We start from the raw sequence: 21,936 nt of genomic DNA, 5'->3' as shown, positions 1-21,936 counted from the left end.
GGTGATTGGCGACCGAGGCTTACGTAGACTTGTAAGGAGAGCGTCGATTGGCAGAGACGCGGCCGCATGTGTCTGGCTCCCTGTCTTTGTATACAGACTCTCCTGCTGAGCCCTTTAACAATGGGCCGGGGGAGCTGTGTGGCTTGAGGGGGGTGGGATGGTGGCAGAGAGGAGCCGCCGCCGGAGGCTGCCCGGCCGCCTTCCCTAAGAGATGCACGTGTGGATGTGCAAACTGGGTCGCCAGGATCAGGGACTGTAGATTGGGAGTGGGCGCTGCAAATCCTCGGTAAGTCCACGAGACATAGAAACAGACGGGGAGAAGTTGCTGTCCCAAGGCGGAGGGAGCGTGTCAAGCCCTTTGTTGTGGCGGCTGCTGCTGCTCTGGCGGCTCCTCTTGTAGTTTCCTTTCCCCGGTTGCCGCAGGGTGCAAAAGCGAGAAGTTGGCAGCCACTCTTGGAACCCTTCTGTACATGCAGAATAATTCCATTTAAATCCACTTTCACAATTGTTTGAAAGCAGATTTTGCTATTCCGCACAGTAAAATCCAGCAGCAAAGTGCACTGAAAGTGGATTTAAAGGGCATTATTCTTCATGTGCGGAAGGGGCCTTGGTGAGCCGACTGTTCCGTTTTTTTCGCTCCCAGGAGGGAGGGTAGCAGGGCTGCAGTGCCCTTGGAAAGATCGGGGCGCTGGTGCCAAGAGCCGCAGCAACCGGGCCACATCTTTTGCATCCATCTCGGGCTCTTGCAGTTTCCCCGTCACAGTGCCACTTTCTCAACGAGCTTCCCTGTCCACCCCCCACCCCCCGGGTCGGCTGCATCCTGCCCTCTTTGGGATTTGCTGCGCCCTGATTCCCCCCGCCGCCGCCGCCTCCTCCTCTTCCCTCGGCCTTCTTAGCATGCAGCGAGTGGCATCAGCTGCGACGTGTGGCCCCAAATGCAGATCGGCCGCCTGCCTTCTCCTTAGAGAGTGGGAATCTTGCGGGGGGGTGGGTGGAAGAGGGATCCCTGCTTGCTTTTAAGCGAGTGCAAACGGTGGGGCGGAAGCGGCTCCTCTCGAGAGCCATAAACCCAGCGAGGAGCTGTTCTGAGTCAGTGCTGCTTCCCTTCCTCCCGTGCAGGGATCGGGGCTACTGCTGGTGCCGCCGCCCCCTGTGGACTCTCGGCCGCCTCACCCCGTCCCATGGAGCTAGAGGGGCAGTGGTGGAAAGGACAGTTGGCTGCCGACATCCACCAAGCGCTTCGCTATAAGGTAACAAGCGAATCCGGGCCCGATCACGGGGACCCAGCACACCCACCCACCGCCTTTGGGGGCTCCCCAAGGTAGGGCGCATATGATGGGGAAGAGTAGATGGCGGGTCATGGGTGCAGGCTGGGAGTCGGAGTTGCCACTGCCTGATGAGTGACAGTTTGAGTTTCAGCAGGAAGGGGTGAAACAGCTGCTTGAGCTCTTCCCCCCGCCCTTGCTGGGGGGACATCAAAGGATAAGGCGAATTACTGGCCTTTTTGTCCCAAGGCTTTTATAGTGGGTAACAAGACCAGGCTCTGTAGTCTCTTGATAGTTTGGTTTGTAGGCTGGTTCCCTCCTACACACAACCGGGGACTGTCTGTAAAAAGTATTGGGGAAAAGTACCCTGTTGTGCACTTAGTGGCAACTGTTTCGTACATCTGCGGTTGGGACCTTGGGATTGCTATTTTGGAAGCCTAATGTTATCTCTTTGAGAAGTCCACCCTCAAGTGGAGTTAAGTCTTTATTATTCCCAAATGGAGGAAACAGAGGCAGTGGTTGCAATCCTAAATACAGTTGCTGGGAAGGGGAGGAGTTTCTAGAGTGCTAAAGCAATGAGAGTCACACTTCAGTCCCATTAAATAAGGATTAAATTAAACGCAATCATCTGCCTCTTTGATTTCAGTAGGGCAAGTTAAGGGTAACATGGTGAATACATACTTACTACCAAAAGCTCTTTTGAGGCCTTTTCCTACTGTTAGTATGCACATGTGACAATCAAGCCGTTTTTAAAAATGCTTGAACCTGGATTCTGATTCAACTGTTGCTGGCCAGGAATACTGAGTTATGTTTAGGCTTCCCGTACTTTATGATGCATGCATTATTTGGGCTGTAATCCCAGCGTTAGGCACGCTCAAGTGCAAGTGTGCTTGAATGTGCCTAATTCTGCACAGCATCAGATCATACTATTTTTTTGATTGGAACCTAAGTAAATATCCAGTTTGCACAAGTAGCATGCCCACGGTCATATAATGTAACCATAACTAAAGGTTGGTAAGAGCTGACTTCAGATCTTACAAATCCAAACTGCTGCTCTGGTCACAATGGCCACTTGGGATACATGTGCTGTGAACTTTTTTAAACGAAAGGGCTCCTTCCACATAAGTAGGCTGGAATTTTCCTCCTGAGAAAAGGGAGATTGGCTGAAGTCATTACACAAAAAAGCTTTCCAGCACCTGTAAAAAATGTGTGGTGGGGGGGCGGGGACGGGGGGATGTCATCTGTAGGTGTTAATATCTACTTCTCTACTGAATGGTTTCAAGTTTCATTTTGTTGGACTTTCAGATGAAATTCCTACTTCATTTTGATGGGTTTTGTAAATAAATTGAAAATATGTTAAGTTTCTCTCTACCATTTCAGGCGTATGAGAAACTGTGGTTCAGTCTTCCCTTAAGTGGTTAATTCCCGCTCCAATAGACCTTGAGTTATGAAGTATCCTTTATGTTAGAGTCATCTTATATTCTTTACATGGAAAAAGAGCAGCTTCTGAAGTGCCTCTCCTCCCTCCCCCAGCTCAGTAGAAGTCGGAGGCTGGTTGAACTGGGGTGTCCAACCCATTTTAGTGAGAATGTGACTGAAGTACATAAAGCGTGATTAAAATATGAGCGTGGGTTGTTGTGCCATAAGAGCAACTGTGAGAGAGGCTGAACTATAGCTGTTAAATGGATGTTAGACAGCTGGCTAATGCTGTGGATCCCACTCGGAAATTGCTGGCCCCATTCAGCTCTGCCTTTGTCTCCTGTCCTGGAGGCAGATGATAATAAAAATACAACAGTCTCATTCAAAACATCAGTGAGAGAACTGCGGACATTTGTTGCTCTCCAAGTGTGACCAAATTCCTGCAGTGCATAAAAGAATAAATACAAAACACAGAGAGATTTTGTCTTTACTTGTGGAATTATGACTTAATTTGACGCTATCTCCTTGTTTTATGAATGTTATATACTCCTGAATTTAGTATTGCCAGTTTTTCTGATAGGGCTCCTGTGCTTTTAATGATGATGGGACAGGCAGGAATCAAAGAGGTGCAGCTTCAAACAGCTGCATCAGTTTGATTCCTGCCTCACCTGAAGGACTCAAGTCTTCTCAGAAGAACAGTGGCAACTTGAAGTTCAGCCAACCCTACTGATTAAATTCTGTTCGATATGGAAAGATTTCCACCCTTTCCTTAATGCTGTGGTATGTAGTTGCCTCTGATCATACCAATGCTTTGTCAGCTGCGATTGCCACTGCTACAAAGTTTAAGTTATGCTCAGTCGTGGCAGTATTCAGGAGTGTGTATGTGTGTGATTTTGCCGCCAACTCACAGCTGACTTATGGCAACCCCTGGGGTTGTCAAGGCAAGAGACGTGCAGAGTTGTTTTGCCATTGCCTGCCTCTGTGTGGTCTGAGAAAGTTCTGAGAGAACTGTGACTGGCCCAAGGTCACCCAAGAGGCTTCATAAGGAGAGTAGGAAATCGAACTCAGTTCTCCAGATTACAGTCTGCCACTTTTAACCACTACACCACTCTGGGCCTCAATGGAATTAGCAAATATCTGGAGACTGTTACATGCACCTTTTGAGCCTTCAGTGAATTCCTCCCAGAACAGGAAAATGTTCCACCTTCAGCATGTTCCTAAATGTATTTACTCAGAAGTCAGTCCTTTCAAGTAAAGCAGAACTTTCTTATAACTGAACATCTTGGTATGGCTGAACACAAGTTGATCTCTTCAAAGTGTGGAAATAACACTGGGTAACGTGGTGATTCCTGGGCACATCCAGGAGAATAAAACCAAATGTTTGAGGGAAAGAGAGAGGAAATCCTCATGAATATCCTTAATGGTTGTTTAAGAAATGCAGCTAAAAATAAGTTGAACAAAAATGCTAAGGTGAAATTTTACAGGAAATACACCTCCAAATACACACCTATAAAATGTATACTTTGACGGATAGTGTTAAGTAGTAGGGCTGTAAACCCTATTGAAATGAAACTGGTGCACTTTAATTTAATTCCAGGTGGTTTGTAGACTCAGGGTACTTATGGCCTCTGCTGATTCATGAGCTTCAAAAGGTTTCTTGATCCCAGTGTAAACTAAGTGAGCTATAAATCCAACCAAAATCTTGAAACATTGGATTTATTACACTTTACATCACTTTGATTGCAATTATTCTATTCAAGGAATGCATAGTATGGTTGTAGTGGTTAAGAACACCGAGCAAGTATCTGGGAGACCTGGGTTTGAATCTCCACTTTTTCCAAGGAAGCTTCCCAGGTTTTTCTTGGGAAAGGCACATTCTCTCAGGGGCTCTCTGGGAATGTTTGGAAATAAATCAACTATTGCAAAGATCCTTAGACTTCAATCTTATCTGAAGACTAGCTGAGTATATGAACAGGACCTTTCTTGAGTCCATAACTAGCCAGCAAGAATGTAAAACTGGCAGGGAGAGAAGCGGTTTACTGTTCTTGATGCTTACTTGCTGTGAAGTAAATCCCAGTTTGTTAAATGGCACTTACTTTTATTTAAGTGTATATAGGATTGGAGCCCAGGCTTGGATATGATGCAAGAAGTCAGAATTAAGTAACCAGGGAGCAGGTTAGGAGGGAAGAGATCTGGCTGGGTTAAGGTTGCAAGATGACAGTCTGTTCCAAGGAAAGAGTCTAAACCCACCCATAGCTCCAGTCAGCACCCATCATCTCTCTCCTTCACCTTTTCAGGATAAATCTGAGAGCTACCTTTCCCAAGGCAAAAATTCCGCTTTCTAGTTGAGGCCAGACACATTTTGGTGGGTCGGGTTGCCAGCTTTGACTTAGGAAGTTTGTGGAGATTTGGAGGGAAAGCCTAGGGTGGTGTGGTTTGGGGAGGGACCACAGTGAGGTATAATGCAATAGAATCCACATTCCAAATGAACCATTTACTCCAGAAGCATGGATCTCTGTAATCTGGAGATCTGAGAGCTCTCAAGGCCCCTTTTGGAGATTGACAACCCTGTGGAGGGCCAAAACAGCTGCAGCATTCTGGCCAGCTATAACGGAATGCCCAGATGTCACACAACAGAAGCCTTCTTCCCTGAGATGTTTAGATTTCTCACTATATCTGACTAGGACCCAGAAGTTTTTTCAGTGATTGGCAGAGCATCTTGGCCTCAGCTTAGAACAGTGGTGGTGAACCTGCGGCACTCCAGATGTTCATGGACTACAATTCCTATCAGGGATATTATGCACTCCATTTGGGGCCACTGACTGTACTAAATGCTGCTATGGGTTACATGTCCCGTGGCCACTTAAAGCATACCGAAGCAAGTTGTGTATTTGTAGCACCACACACTTGTAAACCCCTGGTTCAGAAGGGCAACAATCTCTTCAGATTGCTTCAAATCATACAAACTGGCTCAAACAACTCCCACTCTTGTACAAAATGTATTTCTTCAATGAGGTACTTTCTGTTGTGTTTCCAGTTTGCTGGCTATTGTCACTCATCAGAGTAATGTGCAGAAGTGATGAGGCCATTCTTGGTTGGTGCTGTAGTGGAAATTACCATGTGGCTGTACCATTGTGATAGACTCAGACAGTTATATACTATGCTGCCTTTTTGTATAGTTTTACTATACAGTAGGGTCATATGGAACTGAGTTATCTAAAGAGACCCAAAATATGGATTGTACAGTCACCATTTTGTGAAAGAACTGAGAATCAAAATAATATGTGAGTTGTCAAGTAGTAGACATTAATTCAGGTGGGAATTCCATGATAGAAGAAAATCATAGTCTGATAGGAGAAATCATTTGAATTTCTATGCAGGATTGGTTGAAATTCCATGATAGAAGAAAATCATAGTCTGATAGGAGAAATCATCATTTATTTCTATGCAGGATTGGTTGAAATTCTTAAACTGTTGCTGTTTAAGGGGTTTTGAACATCATGTCTTGCTTTGTTTCAGTTATCCAGCTGTAAACTGAACATGAAACAATCCTTTACACCTTAGTAATGGGTTGAGAAGAAAGGTTAAAAGTGTACAGTAACAAAAATTGGTTTAGTGGTTTGTCCAGATGTTCATATAAAGTAGGAATAAGTTTCTATTCTGAATTTCTAGTAGTAATTATTTGTTAACTTGTATTTTTCTTGAGTAATGTGATGCTATTGGTGGATAAACAGTAAAATTAAATATCAGAATAGTGTTGGGGAGTAAGGTTGGTAGCAGTAGTAGCACATAGCTACAGTAGTAGCACATGACCAAGCCAGTAAAGTCTTCTCCAGTGTGTCGGAGTAGATGTGCTTACATGGTGCCAATCTTGCAGGATGAATTTAAGGGGGCATTCTTATGCATATGACTCTGCCATGTAGTCATAATTCCATGACACATTGAGCCAAATTTGTGTGGCTCACAGAACTGGGGAGGAAAAAAATAGCAATGAACTTGTTCACCCAAAATATTGATTTTCTGTAGATTGTAGACTTTCATTCCTGGAACATGGAGTCCCAAATGTTCACTGTACATTAGTAGTTCATTTGGTAAACTGTTCTCCTACCCTTACCTGGCCAAAGTATAATTGTACTGTTTGGGGTCAGGCGAGGTTTATAATGATTATACTAGGCATAATTCTTATATTAACATTCCAGCAGCATTTTTTTTTTGTAGTGAGGCATATGCCACACCACTGAGATGAACACGGTGAGAACAAATGAGCTGAAAGGAAGATTTGAATACTAGGATATCCAGCTCCCAGGGAGACCATATCATCTGCACATTCAACCTGGGTCCCAAATGTTAACAGGTCCAAGTAGTACCTGACAATGAAGAAAAACAACTTCACAAAAGCAAAATCTGGCCCTTCTACGCTATCTCATCCATCTTTGTAAAATCATTAACCTTTGTGCAGTATGTATCTGTTCTAATCTACAAAGGGAATAAACCACTAGACTTGACTTTACCATAAACCCTGGAACAGAACCCTAATTTCTGATGATGTGTTAAACTTCTTCAACACTAGTAGGTTTTAAAATAAAGGTCATATCATTGACCTTTGTGGTGGCAGTGCTGAAAGTACTTCTTGTTCTCCACTTAGGAGCTGAAACTTCCCTCTTATAAAGGCCAGTCTCCCCAGTTAAACCTGAGAAGATATTTTGCAGACTTGATTGCTATTGTGAGCAATCGCTTCAGACTCTCTCCTGCTGCCCGACATCTTGCTGTTTACCTGCTGGACCTCTTCATGGATCGCTACGACATATCCATTCAACAGCTACATGTGGTTGCTCTTTCCTGCTTGCTTTTAGCAAGTAAGTATGACACAATCGACTTAAGTGATTGGAATTACTGAACAAATGAGCGTTGAGTTCCTGACCTATTGGAAAGCAGATATGTAATCCTAACATTTTAAGAGTCGGCTTTTGATTATTAAGCACTGTTCATAAAAGCTCATGTAACTGTTGCTGATTCTATAGTATGCAGACATCTTTGGACATAGCATTCTTCCATGATCCATATGAGTTGCTGCCTCAGCTATTGGCCTTGATTGGTAAAAAGATACCTGCATGCAGGAGATCTGAAGTCTTATATTACCTAGGATCACGAAACTGTATTTTAATTAGTCTAAAAGAACAGTTGCAGTATATATTCAGTGATGCAATTGAATCTTCTGATGGAATGTTAAGAAACTTTCTGACTGTATAACCAAAAATGGCTATTGATTTTGAATATGAAGTTCGCAGAGCTAACAAAAGGGGATATTGTGGCGGTAGGTCAAATAGATCCAGTGATCCATGAACAGAAGGTGCTGATGCTCACAGATCCTTTGTATTTTTCCCCTCTCCCTAGCTGCCCTTTCTGACTCAAGAAAAGTTTATTCGTATGGTCACAGGACCCATGTGGGCCATGAACTATGTGTGTCAGAAGGCTGTAATGACGATGACATTTCTTTTTTTTTGTCGCATTCATTTGCATTCCAAAAAGGGAAAAGAAGGCAATTTTGCTTCCTTCTCCCCATAGCAGCCACTGGATGGGGTATATTCTGGCAATGTGGAATAATACAGATCAGGGATCTACAGCCTCTTGCTCTCGCATAGATGTCAAACTTGCGGCCTTCCAGATGTTATAGACTACAGTTCCCATCATCCCCTGCCAGCATCATTCTGGCAGGGGATGATGGGAACTGTAGTCCATAACATCTGGAGGGCTGCAAGTTTGATACCTGTGCTCTAAAGCTATTGGTGGGTCAGTGCAGAACCATATGAAAAAAACAAAAACATCTTGGAGGGATAGGTGGGATGCTAGAATAACTAGTATGTGAAAGGAATGGCAAGAGGTGTTTTTTTTGGTGAAACTGAATACATGCTTACAGAAAAGGAAAATGGTAGAGGTGAACAGCTGCCATAGTCCAAGTGCAAACCACGCACAGATTTATAGAAGTGCATTAAAACAACTGTGCAGAATGCTGCTGTATTTACTTAACACTTTTTATGACCTGTTGAATCTGCAGCAGAGAAACCAATCCAATTCTGCTGCTCATGTGAAGGAGTGGGAGGAGAATAGTGGTAAAGAGCGGTAGATTGTCATCTGGAGAACCGGGTTTGATTCCGTGCTTCTTCAAGTGAGCAGAAAGGCAGGGTATAAATCCAAACTCCTCCTTCTCCTTCTCTCCCCTCCTTTACAAATTCTACCCTGAACTCCAGTCCTGGCAGCACTACGGGTTTATTTTAAAATGTACTGGCAATCAACATGTAAATTTTTATCTTACGATGATTTAAAATCTTAGCCATACTCAACCTTTGGGAAGGCAGGATTTTAAAAAAATCAATAAAATATACAAAAACAATTAGCTCATTTCTAATACATTCGTCCTAGGGTATACCCCATCCTATTCTGCACTTTCTTGCTATGAAGCATGGGAATTGCAACACCAGCTCTTTTCAGGAGGAGACAGAAGTCAATTAATTCTAGGTAACAAAAGGTTGGATACAGACCAAGTTTCCACTCACAGAATGTAACTTGGGAGTGTAGGTGACTGTGAGAATCGTCACGAGAAGGTGTACAGCAGGAAGAGGGAATTCATACAAATTGCCAGTTTTGTTTGAACCCAACCCAACATATCTCCGCTTTTTAAACAATCACAATATTTGTACCTTGTGTAGATATTTTGTTTTATTGTGTACTAATTCTGTAATGGTATTTTCACCTTCTCCTTCCCCCCCCAAGGCAAATTTGAAGAGAAAGAAGACAGTGTGCCTAAACTTGAACAGCTAAACAGCTTGGGTTGTATGACTAACATGAACTTGGTATTAACAAAACAGAATTTACTGCACATGGAGCTACTGCTGTTAGAAACCTTTCAGTGGAATCTCTGCCTTCCGACTGCTGCTCACTTCATTGACTATTATCTGTCCATTGCCGTTCATGAATCAGATCTCCATGATGGGTGGCCGATGGTTTGCTTGGAAAAGACAAAGCTGTATATGGCAAAATATGCCGACTACTTTTTGGAAGTATCTCTGCAAGGTGCGTTTTCATGGCTTTGTTCTAAAGTGCCCATAGCTGCTTAGGTACACAGCTAATACTGTGTTTGACTTAACCGTGATCCTCCAATGTCTCTCCAGATCACGCATTTTTAAATTATGCCCCTTCGTTAGTGGCTGCTGCGTGTGTGGCTTCTTCAAGGATTATCTTGCGCCTTTCTCCAACATGGCCAGTGCGACTCCATCGTCTTACTGCATATTCCTGGGATTTCCTGGTGCCATGCATTGAACGACTATTGGTGTAAGTTTTTTATAGTTGTGTCTAAATTAAAAATATGGCATATGCTTATCATAGTGGGGCATAGGGAAGGGTTAAATACACAAGGCTTCATTTTGCCTAGTTTTCACTATTCATGTAGGACCAATTTAAACATTATGTTTTCTAATTAATTCAAATGGGGTTCTCTCAATTCTGCTCCCATTCCCCCAGGGGCCCTTTTTACACAGCGGCGGCTGCGCTTCTCCACCGGCATAAATTATGCCGGTGGAGGTGTGGGGACTGCTCACATGAGCAGTCCCGGCTCCCTCCCTAGCCAGAGAGGGGAGCCGCCTCTCGGTCGCCCACCCCCACTCACCTGCCTCTCCAGCGTCGCTCTGGAGGGCTGCAGGGACCCGCCCACGCTGCCCTCTGACCCTGGAGGTCGGAGGACAGTGTGGGCGGGTCCCTGCAGTCCTCCACAGTGAAGCTGGAGAGGCAGGTGAGTGGGAGCGATGGGGAAAGGGGCAGCTTCCCTGTGGTGCAGTTCGCACCGTGCCGCCAGGAAGACGCAGTTTTTTGAAAACCTTACTCAATGAGCGAGGTTGTCAGGGATGGCTTCACGCCGCCCGGGGAAAGGCAGGACAGCGCTGCTACGATGCAGCAATGCCGGCCATGCGAACACTCTCCCAGGGACGGCGTTTTTGCCGTCCCTGGGACGCTTCATTTGGCCCATGCGGAAAGGGCCTCAGTCAGGCAGAAGCTGCCAGAAATTCATTTCCCAATTGTCTCATTTAGCTTGGGACATTGGCATGGGGCAGGCTTTTCCCACTCTCAGCATCATCTTCCTGACCCAGAAGTCCCCACAGAGGGGGCTATGTATCTGAATCCCCTACTTCTCCCCCATTGCTCTCCTGGTCCAAATCGGGCCCCATTTTATGAGAGTGCAAACTGCCTATTAAATGGTGTTATAAATTCAGGTTGTAAAGGAACACCAAATCCATAATTGGACACATATGTTTAAAGAGGCTTCATGAACAACATGCAGTGCCTTTAGATGCTCTTCTGGGCTGTACTGGGGTGGTTGTGAGAACTCTTTCTAGCACAGATGGACTGCCTCAGAACAGTTCTAAACCATGTCTCAGCAAAAGAAAGAAATGCACACACAAGATGGCTGACACAATGATTGCAAAAGGCAAGTTCTGCTAATAGCCTTCATATGCACTAAAATGCTATTTGAACAAAATGATAAAGGGTTTGAGATCGACCCATTGGGTACTCACCGTGAAGGGGTCTTCTCTTGGGTGGTGAAGGCCATCTTGTCGGGTTGTTCTTTACCACTCGCTAGTGAGGCAGGAAGAGCTTTTTGGTCACATCCTGTTGGCGCCAAAATGCCCCAGTATCTTGACAAGCCGAGCTACCGAAGCAGGAACAGTCAAAGAAGTGCAGACAGCTGAACGCGCTGTGATAAACTTTCGTAGAACAATGCCAAGACAAGGGCAAAAAACTGTAAATCCAACAGGTAACAAGAAAAAGACCAAAAAGCTGACCTATAAACCAAAAGACTCTGGCAGAAGGGCGAAAGCATATTTTCGGAGAAGAACGAGAACAGGGAGGGCCAAGATGGCCTTCACCACCCAAGAGAAGACCCCTTCACGGTGAGTACCCAATGGGTCGTTCTCTAGGGTGGTTTCGGCCATCTTGTCGGGACTCCCCAAGCAGTACCCCCAATCAGGGTGGGTTCCGTTAGTCTCCAATAATATGCTCCAGGACCCTTCTGCCGAAGGAAGCCTGAACAGCATCTATGGAAGTGAGTCTGTAATGTCTAACGAAGGAAGAAGGGGAAGCCCACGTGGCAGCCCTACAGATCTGTTCTAGTGGAACCTGTCTAACCAGGGCAGCATTAGCCGCTGCACTTCTGGTAGAGTGGGCCGTGATGCCAGTGGGGACAGGCAAACTATTTGCCTTGTGCGCCTCAGTGATGCAGGCTCTAATGTTGGAACTGATGGCCGCAGAGGACATGGCCTCCCCCAGCCGGGGGGGAACTACATTGACGAAGAGAGATTCAGACTTTCGGAGCTGCTCCGTACGTATGAGGAACGCTTTGAGCGATCGACGCACGTCGAGGCAGTGCCAGAGTCTCTCCCTAGGGTGAGAAGGCTTGGGACAGAAGTTTGGTAGGACTACCTCCTGTCTCAGGTGGAACCCTGAAGCCACCTTAGGTCGGAAGGACGGGTCAAGCTTCAGCACTACTCTGTCTGGGAAGAATTGGCAAAGGTTAGGGTTCACTGAAAGGGCTCTGAGCTCAGATACCCGCCTGGCGGAGGTGATGGCCACCAAAAATAAAAGCTTCATGCGCAGCCAGCGTAGGTGTATCGACTGGACCGGCTCAAAAGGAGACTTGGTGAGAGCATCCAAGACTGCGTGCAACCGCCAGGACGGAAAACGGTGAGTGACAGGTAGCTGAGACTGTTGCACCCCCTTCAGGAACTGTAGGACATCGGGGTGTCTGGTGATGGGGACCTTTCCAGCCGGGGTGAGGACAGTGGCTAGGGCAGCCAGTTGCCGGCGTAGAGTGGAACAGCGCAAGCCAGCGGCAAAGCCATCCTGTAGGAAAGCCAGAACCGACGAAGTAGGTGGGGTTTCTGGATCGATGTGCTTTTTCCTACACCACCTGGCGAAGGCCTTCCAGGAGGAGTTGTATATCCCAATGGTTGACTTGCGTCTGGCCGCCACCATGGTGTCCACCACCGCCTCCGAGTACCCTTTACGAATCAGGCCTTTCCGCTCAAGAGCCATGCGGTCAGCCTGAGCCAACCTGGATCCAGATGGAGCAAGGGGCCCTGAGACAGCAGGTCCGGGGAGACTGGTAGACGGAACGGGCTCGCGATGGAGAGCTGCTGGAGTACGGAGTACCATGATCGTCTGGGCCAGTCCGGGGCCACCAGGATGACCTGTCTCCTCTCTTCCTGAATCCTGCGGAGAAACCTGTGAAGAAGAGGCAGGGGAGGAAAAGCATAAAGAAGGCCCGGCGGCCACCGAGCTGACAGGGCATCTACGTTCGTCGCCTGGGGATGGAAGAAGCGGGACATGAACCTGTCCGTCTGAGCGTTGAGGTGAGAGGCGAACAAGTCCATCACCGGCTCCCCCAGTCTGAGCGTGATCAGGTGGAAGACTTGAGGGTTCAGTTTCCATTCCGCGTTTGAAAGGCTGGAGCGGCTGAGCCAATCCGCCTCGGTGTTCAGGCAGCCTTTCACATGTTCGGCCCTCAAGGATGTCAGGTTGGCTTCTGCCCAGGAGAGAACTCGGAAGGCTTCCCTGTGTAGCTGAGAGGACCGAGATCCCCCCTGGTGGTTCAGGTAACACTTGGCTGAGATATTTGGCCGGTGTAGAAAACCCACTTTGACGTGTTGCTGCAGAATCCGGTTTCACAGGAAGGCCTTGAGAGGCTAGAAGGATGGCCCTGAGCTTGGAGGGCGTTGATCGGTAATGCTGCTTGGGGAGGTTGTCCAGAGACCCTGGGCAAAAGTGCTTTCTGTTGTCCCAACTTGGCCCCCCACCCCCTGAGACTGGCTGTCCTAAAAATATATGGATCTGGCAACCGAAAGGTGCAAAGAGCTTTCCCCCAGAATTGTTGGTGTGTGGATGCTCCACCATCGAAGGCTGCACCCTGCCGATGGAGAAAAGAGGTGCAAGGGTTATGTCCCTGCGATGGATGATGGAGTTCGCATGGGGCGCAGAAGAGGAGAAACTTGAGAGGGGGCTGACGCGCATGAGCCCTGCCCCCATTGAATGAGGTCGATGGTAGACAGGAGAAGCGCCCAGCAGACTCGGCCGCCAGTTGGAGCATGGAGGTGGGAACGTGCCCAAAGTATCTTGTGACAAAGCCTCTATGATCTTCCCTGATCTTTGCGTGAGGAAGCTGTAAGAGAGCTTACACGGGCTGGGTAGTCTCATCAGGGCGACCTAGGTGCTCCATCCTCTGAGGCAGGACAGGTGGAACTCTTGTCCAGGTTGATGATGAAGCCGCAGTGTGCTGATAGTTATTGTGGCTGTACCAACCGGATATCCTTGGAGCGCCTGCTCCCTGGACCTACCGATCTGATGAGGAGGAGTGCGTCCCAGGTAGGGATGGGCGTGAATCCCCTTGTGGCTGCCGATAGAAAGCAATCGGGGCCACAAAGAACGCTTCGTGAAGACCATCGGGGGGCTGTAGCCAGACCCGAAAAGGAAGGGGCTACATATACTGGAAGTGGAGGTTTCCCAGGGCAAAACGCATGAAGCCCCGGTTGATGAGGCGGGACTGATGGGGATGTGCAGGTGGTATGCATCCTTGAGGTCTGAGGGATGTAGAGGAAATTAAGCCTCTGTTGGATGGCTGCGCACCTGCCGTCGACCCGGAGAGTTTCCATTCCTGAAATGGAATTTGCGCAGGGAACCGGTTCATGTGGCGCAAAGGTTGAGGAATGGCTCTGTGTTCTCCGTTCTTTGGGAACAGTGAAGAAATGGGGAGTAAACCCCCCAATCCCACTTTGTTCCCTCGGCACCGGCTCTATAGCCCTGATGTCCAACAGGTGCTCGATCGCCATGTCCCCTCAGCCTGCCGCCTTTTCGAGGTTCTGAAAGCTGATGATGGGGGAAAGGGAGAAATACGGTCCGGCGTGGTGAGCAAGCGGAACTCTAAGGAGATAGCCTGGAGGAAACTTGATCTCTAGGATCCCATTGGTCGATTGTGAAGGGGGGGTAGCCACTGATGTTTGAAAATGAAAGAAAGGCGGCTCCTTGCATCCGGGACGTGTCGATGCAGTCAGGCTTTGTTGCTCCTGGGAAGGGTCAGGGCTGAAAGGACTCTTTCCCTCCTCATGCCCGATCCCTCTGAAGTCCCTGCTCTCTTCTGAAAGGGAATTCTGAAGAAGGAGCTTTGGCCCCTGCCAGGGGAACGCTCTGTCTCCTCGCTTATACTCCTCATTGGGGGCTTAAAGGGAAGATCAGAAATGACTTGAAGGGGAGGCCTGTGGGAGAACCTGGGTTTCTCCGGCCTCACAGACCCGAGGCATAGCCTTCTTGTGGTCTTTAGTCCACCGATCAGGATCTTTCTCCAGCTCTGGAACCAAAAAGGATGCCGGGCCTGGTGATACAGTCTTAAGCTGGCAACCCGCACTGTCTCTTGGACAGGAGTATCCGCTTACTAGGGTTTGAAGCCATATAAGGCTGACGGAGTCCCACGGCTGCTGCTGCCATATACTTAATCTGCGAAGGAAGAGGTGAGGAAACTAGCGTCCAGGGTACAGGAGTCCAGCTAGGAAGGATACTGCCATGAGGACCCTGGCTTCAACACCCTCCCTAGCTCCCTGGTCGTGGGGGGGGATGATGAGTGAGAAGGCGTTGGAGGCCAGACTAGGGGTGGCTCCTGGCCACACTGTAGCAGGGGAGCTAGGATCCCTAGCAGCCATAAGCGGAACCCTGCAGTGGGACCCTAAGTGTGAAGCTGGACTCAACCTTCCTATCTATGGGATCTTTGATGTTTCCCTACGCCGTCCCTGTGTACTAGGCCCCAGAGTGAGAAGGGCAGAGACAGGGCCATCCACCAGCGGTGTCTCTGATTAGACTGTGGAGGTGGTCTGGGAAGTGAAAGATAAAGCTTTTTAAAGAGGGGCCAGGAGAAGCCTCCTTTGTTGAGTGGCGGGATTAACACCACTCCTTTTTGAACTCCTGCTCAAAAGAATTCTGGTAGAGGAAAAAAATGGGAGACCTCCCTCCTCTGCAGGGAAGGCAAGATGTTGGAGAACCCCTTGGGACAGCCCTTGATGGGCTTGGACAGCTCGCGTGGAGTTTGGGGGTCCCTCTGCCTCCCTCTCCTGAATCATGGAGGCCTATAAGGAGGAAGATGGTCTTGGCCAGGAGGACTGGGAGTTGCTCTATCTTAAAGAGCCTATTGCTGTGGTCATTGAGATCAGGGACAGGGGAATGCGTTATCAGAGAAGTGGTCTGAATCAGAACCCAACTCCCCCTGCCAGCTGATAATTAGCTTATAATCAGACCCATAGGAAATGGCAGGCCAGTCTCTATCAGACCTACTGGTCCCTGGGAGATCTGGATCAGGACCTGGCCCTGCGCCTCTATGATGCTCTCTACCCTGGGGAGGAGAGTTGCTGAGAGACTTCCCCTCCCTAATGGAGGAAGCGCATGAGGGTTACCTAGTTGTGAGTGTGGAGAAAAGCGGGCTCCAGTCGGATTGGGAATGTCATCTTGCATTCCTGAAGTGCCTTGAACTGCCAGCTCCCCTGCCTGGGGGGGGCAGGGAAGAACCTTGGTCTGGGCAGCGGCGCCGGTAGCGGCGAGGCAAGAGGACACAGAGCGATGCTCTGAGGGGGGGCAGCCTGTGCGGCCGAGTCCGGCTGCCAGCGCTGACGCTGCTTCGGCGGGCCTCCTTCCCGCGCTTTTTTCCCTGCCGCGGTTATCGGCTGTGGGTTCTCGGCAGCCCGTGTATGGGCCGGCTGAACTGGCGCATCTCCCTCCTCCCTCTCCCGGTCACCGGAGAGAGGTTCCTGGGGCGGGCCCGATGGGCCGGCCGAGGGAGGCGCTTCAGGTTGTTCCGCTACTTGCTCAAACACCCGGGATCGCGGGGGGGGAGGGAGCGGGAGAGCCGGGCCGCTGCTCTGGTGTTCTCGGCGGCTGACTTGCAAAAAGCCTCCCTAGGGGGAGAAAAGGGGGCCGTAGCCATGCCCCTGAAGGCCGGAACAGCGAGCCGCGGGGAGAGGTGAGGGAAAAACGGAGGAACTCCACGAACAGAGTAGGAAGGGCCCGAAAGAGAAGGCAGGCTCCATCTGGAGAGAGAAGTCCTTTAGAGAGATTTTGAAGGATTTTTTGAAGATTTTTGAAGATTTTTTAAAGATTTTTGACGAGCTAGTCGAAGTTGCTGCGACTCACTAGCGAGGCAGAAAGATACTGGGGCATTTTGGCGCCAACAGGATGTGACCAAAAAGCTCTTCCTGCCTCACTAGCGAGTGGTAAAGAACAACCCGACAAGATGGCCGAAACCACCCTAGAGAAAAGCAATGCTTAAAGTAAATCTAAAATGCAAATGGAGAATTGGGATGGAGGGGGCGGGGGAGGGACCTGGGCAGGAACTAGAATTGTAGTGAAGCCTTCCAGGTCCAGAAGGTGCCTGCAGCTTAATCCAGCATCGAGATCCTTTTTTCTTATGAGACAGGGTATAGGTCCTTATTGCGAGAGACTGCGTAAGTATGATAAAGCCCCTTCTCTATCCTTGGAAGTAAACATTAGGAAGAACTTCCTTGACAGTAAGGGCTCCTCGACAGTGGAATACACTGCCTTGGAGTGTGGTGGAATCTCCTTCTTTGGAGGTTTTTAAGCAGAGGCTAGATGTCCATCTGCCAGGAATGCTTTGATAGTGTATTCCTGCGTGTCAGGGGGGTTAAGACTTGATGGCCCTTGTGGTCTTTTCCAACATTATGATTTCATGTTTTCTAATGTGGCCAGATTGTTTGTTTGTTGGAGGAAGTCACACCATGAAGTTTAGTGTTCCCTATAGCTGGAACTTGTAGTGCTTTGGGTAATACTCTGAAGATGGACAGGGGCTCTTCTAGTCCCCCTTGTAATAGCAGCCTTGCACAGTTTGGAGTGTGAGATGCATATGGCTCTTGTTGGAAGGAAATATTTGTCCTATTGCCTTGTGTATGCATTTAAGCAGAGGGGTTGGATCCTGGTCCCTGTATAAGACAAAGTAAGGTTTACAGGTTTGTTTTGTTTTGTATCCTAGTGCCCATGACAATGACGTAAAAGAAGCCAACAAGCAAAAAGGACAACACGGTTCTCAGGCTCCACCACACAGTTTATTTCAGACAACACCTCAGCCGCCTCAGCAAACACATATACAGCAGCACATTTCCCAGTACGTTCAAGCACATCCTACTCCTCTACAGTACCATCATCAAACTGGACAGCAGCAAAATTGTCAGCAAATTGTGTCATCTGGGCACACATCGTCTTACCCACTGCAGACTTGCCCAGGTGGTTTACAAGGTGGTATTCAGGCTCGAGGTCATATACAGACTGCTACAGGGGTGTCGTTGGCTGTACCCATAGAAGTGAAGCCATGTTTAAGTGCTTCCTACAACCGAAGCTACCAGCTTACTCGACGTTACTCTTGCATTACCCCTTGTTTTGAGAGGTGATAACTATAGATTCAGTAGAACCATACGTTCTGTCAGCATGCCAGCAAATGAGGGCTGCAATCCGTCATTAATCCTTTATAATAGAAGAGGAAAGATGAAATGCAAATTCTTTCAAGATGGTAGCTCAGATCCCGCAGATATGAGCACATTAGCAGAAAAAATTGTTTGACACTGATGGGGAAAAACTGCTGGAGCACAAAAGTTCTGTTTTCAGCTGAAGACTTCCCTCAAAAACTGGACTAATTCCAAGACTGTCTTCCCAGGAAGAGGCTGTGTAGCTTCTGAAGACCACTATTTCTACACATTTCCATACAGTATTGAACCAGACATTGAAGTCCACCAAGTGCCATGCTTTTCCAAATGAGAGAGAGCATTGTGGGTAGAGAAGAGTGTTTTTCAAAACCACGGAGAGCCACATGGGAGAGAGGGGTGAACCTCTTGATCTAACTCGGTAGTTCAGTTCTCATCCATGTTTGTAGATGTGGGTTTAGTGTTAAAATATCCTTGGATTAAGCTTCTTTATGTCTTTGAATTCAAAGTTACTGTCTTTTGTTTTTTGGAAACAGTTTAGAGGTAAATTCATACTAACTCAGGGAATTATTTAAAAAACTACTGTGATACTAGTGTATACCCTTTTGCTCAGGATCACTACAGTAGCAAATACCAAAGGGAGTTGAGATACTCATGCAGACTACTCCCTTAATCTCGAAGCGTGCTTTGTAATGAAAGGTAGAAGAATAACTTGCTATTTTTAAATGGAGCTAATAACAAACAACAGTTAATGGAACGTTGTTTGATTTTCCTCTAGGTTATGCAACAAATACCAAAACAGGTCTAATTTTTATTGTATGAATTCTCTGCTCCTTGTGTAGGAGGGTGAAGTACAGTTTAAGAAGAAATCCAGATTTACCAGACAGCTGTAGTGTGGGTAGGAAGAAGAAACACAAGTTCTCAGGTTATACCAAGGCAGCTAGGTTTCCCATTTGCAAACATCTACAAACAGGGTTCTGTGTTTTATTATTATCGAGTCAAAAATACCTTCTGGTGTCAATTAGACAGTTATGTTAATGGTGCTAATGCCATAGCTATCAGAAATTGTGATAGTCTCTTCATGTTTAAATTTGTATTCCGTGTTCCTGCCAGAAGCAGGAACAGGTGGTAAAGGTATTATAGAGAAAATCTCCTCCAGTTTGCACAATTGGATAATTTAACTCTTTATATGATGAGGCTAAATCCACAGAGGACTAGATTGGGAGTACACGGGTAGTGCTCCCATGGTGAGGGTTGACAGTAATTTCTAAATACTATTGGGATGAAACATGATTATGGAAGTTTTGTTTAATGACAGACTTTCCTTGGGAAAGAAATGACTGCTCCTGAACATTTGGCATTTGGAGGGAAAAGGCAAAGCTTGCTCTTAGAGGTGAATGTGCTGCAAGAAAATGTTTAAGTTAGAGGAGAAGCAATCCTCTGTTGTTGGCAATTATTTTATATGATTAAAAATATATATTTTCAGGGTAATTGTTGACAGAAATGTGGTGTCACAGTGGGAACATCTTTTATATGATAGGGAATGCCCTTGCTGTGTCTTCCCTAATCATTTTACTGTTTCCCTGTTAACTTTCTGACTGCCTTGAGAGGGAAAAATATAGGCTAGATAAAAGAGTAAAGGGAGACACTGTTCAGTGGTTTAAACTTGTGGCATTTCATTTTATATTTGGAGATGGAAAGCTGGAGAATATATCTGAAAGGGAAAGATAATCATCTCAGTTTGCAATACTTAATACTCTCCTTCATTTAACTACCTCAATAAGGCTTTGAATGTACAGTCCTGTGGCGATCCGTGACTTGAAATAACAGCAGGTTGCTTCAAAGATTCTGACATTGGCTCCGCTTTCATTTTCCATGTGTGAGGTGGCGATGTAGTTACTAATACATCGGTCTACTTTGTAGGCTTTTACACTCAGATATTAGTTAATAATTAACACTGGAATTATGGGTGAGGGTGGGAAGGGTGATTTGTCTAGTTAAAACAGCAAAGCAAAAAAAGGAAATTGAGTGTTTTGTTTAAGTCACTAGGTTTAATTGTTAAAGGGTTCACTACATGCTATTGAGTTTGGAGTTTGTTTCGTTTTGGTTTACTTTTTATTTATAGCCTGTTAAGTTTGACATTATCCCAACAATGGAATATGCACTGTGAACCATTTCCAGTTGTTCAAAAAAGCAGCTTGATCAATCTCCGCTGAAGCCACACACTACTTGAAATTCTGACTGCAGGTATTAAAATGTGTGTGTTGGGAGAGATATCCACAACAAAGGGGACTCCAGATGAGTGCCATGCACTCTTTTTAAAAATAAAACTAGTTTTGAGTAAATCTCTCCAAGCTTGTGTTTGAGTGTTCCTGTGTTCAAATATGTTTTAGGAATGTGACTTGTATCCTCTGTGCCAATGCCCTGAGTCCTGATGAAAATGCAGTGTTTAAGTCCACTTCTACCCTGAACAAAAGAGGCAGGAAATGAAGTAGGAAAGAGGACTCTAAAAAATCTATAACAAAAGTCAGCACCCTTACAATTCACCACTGAAACATCCTCTTTGTTGGGAAAGGGGAGGAAGAAAGGCAGGAAATGTTGATTTAATTTTGATTGTTCCTAGCCTTGTAAAGAAATGTGGTTTTTTTTCTTTTTTAAAGCAACAGATCATACTGGCAAATGGATATTACAAAGCTAAGCTAAACTTGCATTTCGGGCTCTGTGTGCGTGTTAACTTTATTTTCAGGGAAATATGGGAAATTATGGGCTGGATCTTATTAACTAGAAGTAGAGGATGCTCCTAGGCATGGATGCTTCCCACAGTCCCCTAGGGTCAGGGAGCCTTATGATTAAAATGTCATGTGCTGGGGGCACTGAACTAGGGTCAGTGGCATCTGCAGCCAACTCCTTTTTTAATAGGCTGGTCATGCTACCTGCCCAGGCACTTTTAATTAACAATTTTTAAAAAAACTGAACTTTTGCATCCAGATTCTATCTCGAGTCAATTAAAATGCAGTCAATTTCTTTAAATTTCAAGCATGTTTTCCTGGTCTGTACACAAAGGTAAAAGTACACTCCTTGGTATGGCTTCAAATCACCATTTTTAATGAATAAATAAGACAAATCCATCAATCATATTAAACAAGCTGAACTTGGCCGTACTATTCCAATATAGAAAATAAATGTTCTGCCAGAATACATTGCTAACAGCCATTAAAACCTATAAAGGCTGCTTCCAGATGGGGGCTCAAACACAATAATCAAACACAATGCTGCCGTGGCAGCAGCAGCAAGCAGGGTGGAAAGCCATCTGTTCTTTTGCTGTTCCCTTTGCCAGTATTAAGCTAACTTCCCACCATAGTCCGAGACAACAACACCCCCTATTTCCAGCAAGCTACCCTGTTATACTATTTATTTGTTTGCTTGCTTAACTTGTATGCTGTCCTTCCCTAACTGGCTCAGGGCAGTTTCCATCATATTCTAGACAATAAAAACATAAATGGCATTACAATTAAAATCTCAGATGGCAGCTAGCCCATTCACCCTGAATATACTAACACAAAGCCTTAAAGCACCTCATAGGAACACCTCATAGTAACTTAGGAGAAAAGGAAAAGGATCTCCTAAAGGGTTGCAAAAGGGTTCATAACAGGTAAATACAATGTGCAGTTTTTGAATTTAGCTCTACCCTTTCCCCTCTGCAAAGGTGACTCCCTCAGGATTGTTTGCCGCCCCCACTC

General features: G+C 46.6%; 1 protein-coding gene across 2 annotated transcripts; it reads left to right on the top strand.

The window, feature by feature from the left end:
* Positions 1 to 120: 120 nt before the first annotated feature.
* Positions 121 to 20,545, top strand: CCNJ (cyclin J). Of its 2 annotated transcripts, XM_048506669.1 has the most exons (6): positions 121 to 286; positions 1,120 to 1,250; positions 7,330 to 7,540; positions 9,456 to 9,755; positions 9,854 to 10,013; positions 17,752 to 20,545. In XM_048506669.1, the coding sequence occupies exons 2-6, from the start codon at positions 1,182 to 1,184 to the stop codon at positions 18,164 to 18,166; spliced, it is 1,155 nt and encodes a 384-aa protein (XP_048362626.1). In that variant the 5' UTR covers positions 121 to 286; positions 1,120 to 1,181; the 3' UTR covers positions 18,167 to 20,545. The 2 variants fall into 2 exon arrangements, with proteins under 2 accessions (XP_048362626.1, XP_048362627.1); XM_048506670.1 differs by lacking the exon at positions 1,120 to 1,250.
* The last annotated feature ends 1,391 nt before the right edge of the window (positions 20,546 to 21,936 follow it).

This window comes from Sphaerodactylus townsendi, linkage group LG08 (assembly GCF_021028975.2).
Source record: "Sphaerodactylus townsendi isolate TG3544 linkage group LG08, MPM_Stown_v2.3, whole genome shotgun sequence".
NCBI classification, from domain to species: Eukaryota; Metazoa; Chordata; class Lepidosauria; order Squamata; family Sphaerodactylidae; genus Sphaerodactylus; species Sphaerodactylus townsendi.
The sequence above is the reverse complement of the archived record's forward strand: the minus strand, read 5'-3'. Positions and strand labels throughout refer to the sequence as shown.

Coding starts and splice junctions, on each gene's coding strand:
- CCNJ (XM_048506669.1), top strand. CDS start 1,182: ATGGAGCTAGAGGGGCAGTGGTGGAAAGGACAGTTGGCTGCCGACATC. Junction 7,541..9,455: donor TTCCTGCTTGCTTTTAGCAA/GTAAGTATGACA, acceptor TCCCCCCCCAAG/GCAAATTTGAAGAGAAAGAA. Junction 10,014..17,751: donor TGCATTGAACGACTATTGGT/GTAAGTTTTTTA, acceptor TTTGTATCCTAG/TGCCCATGACAATGACGTAA.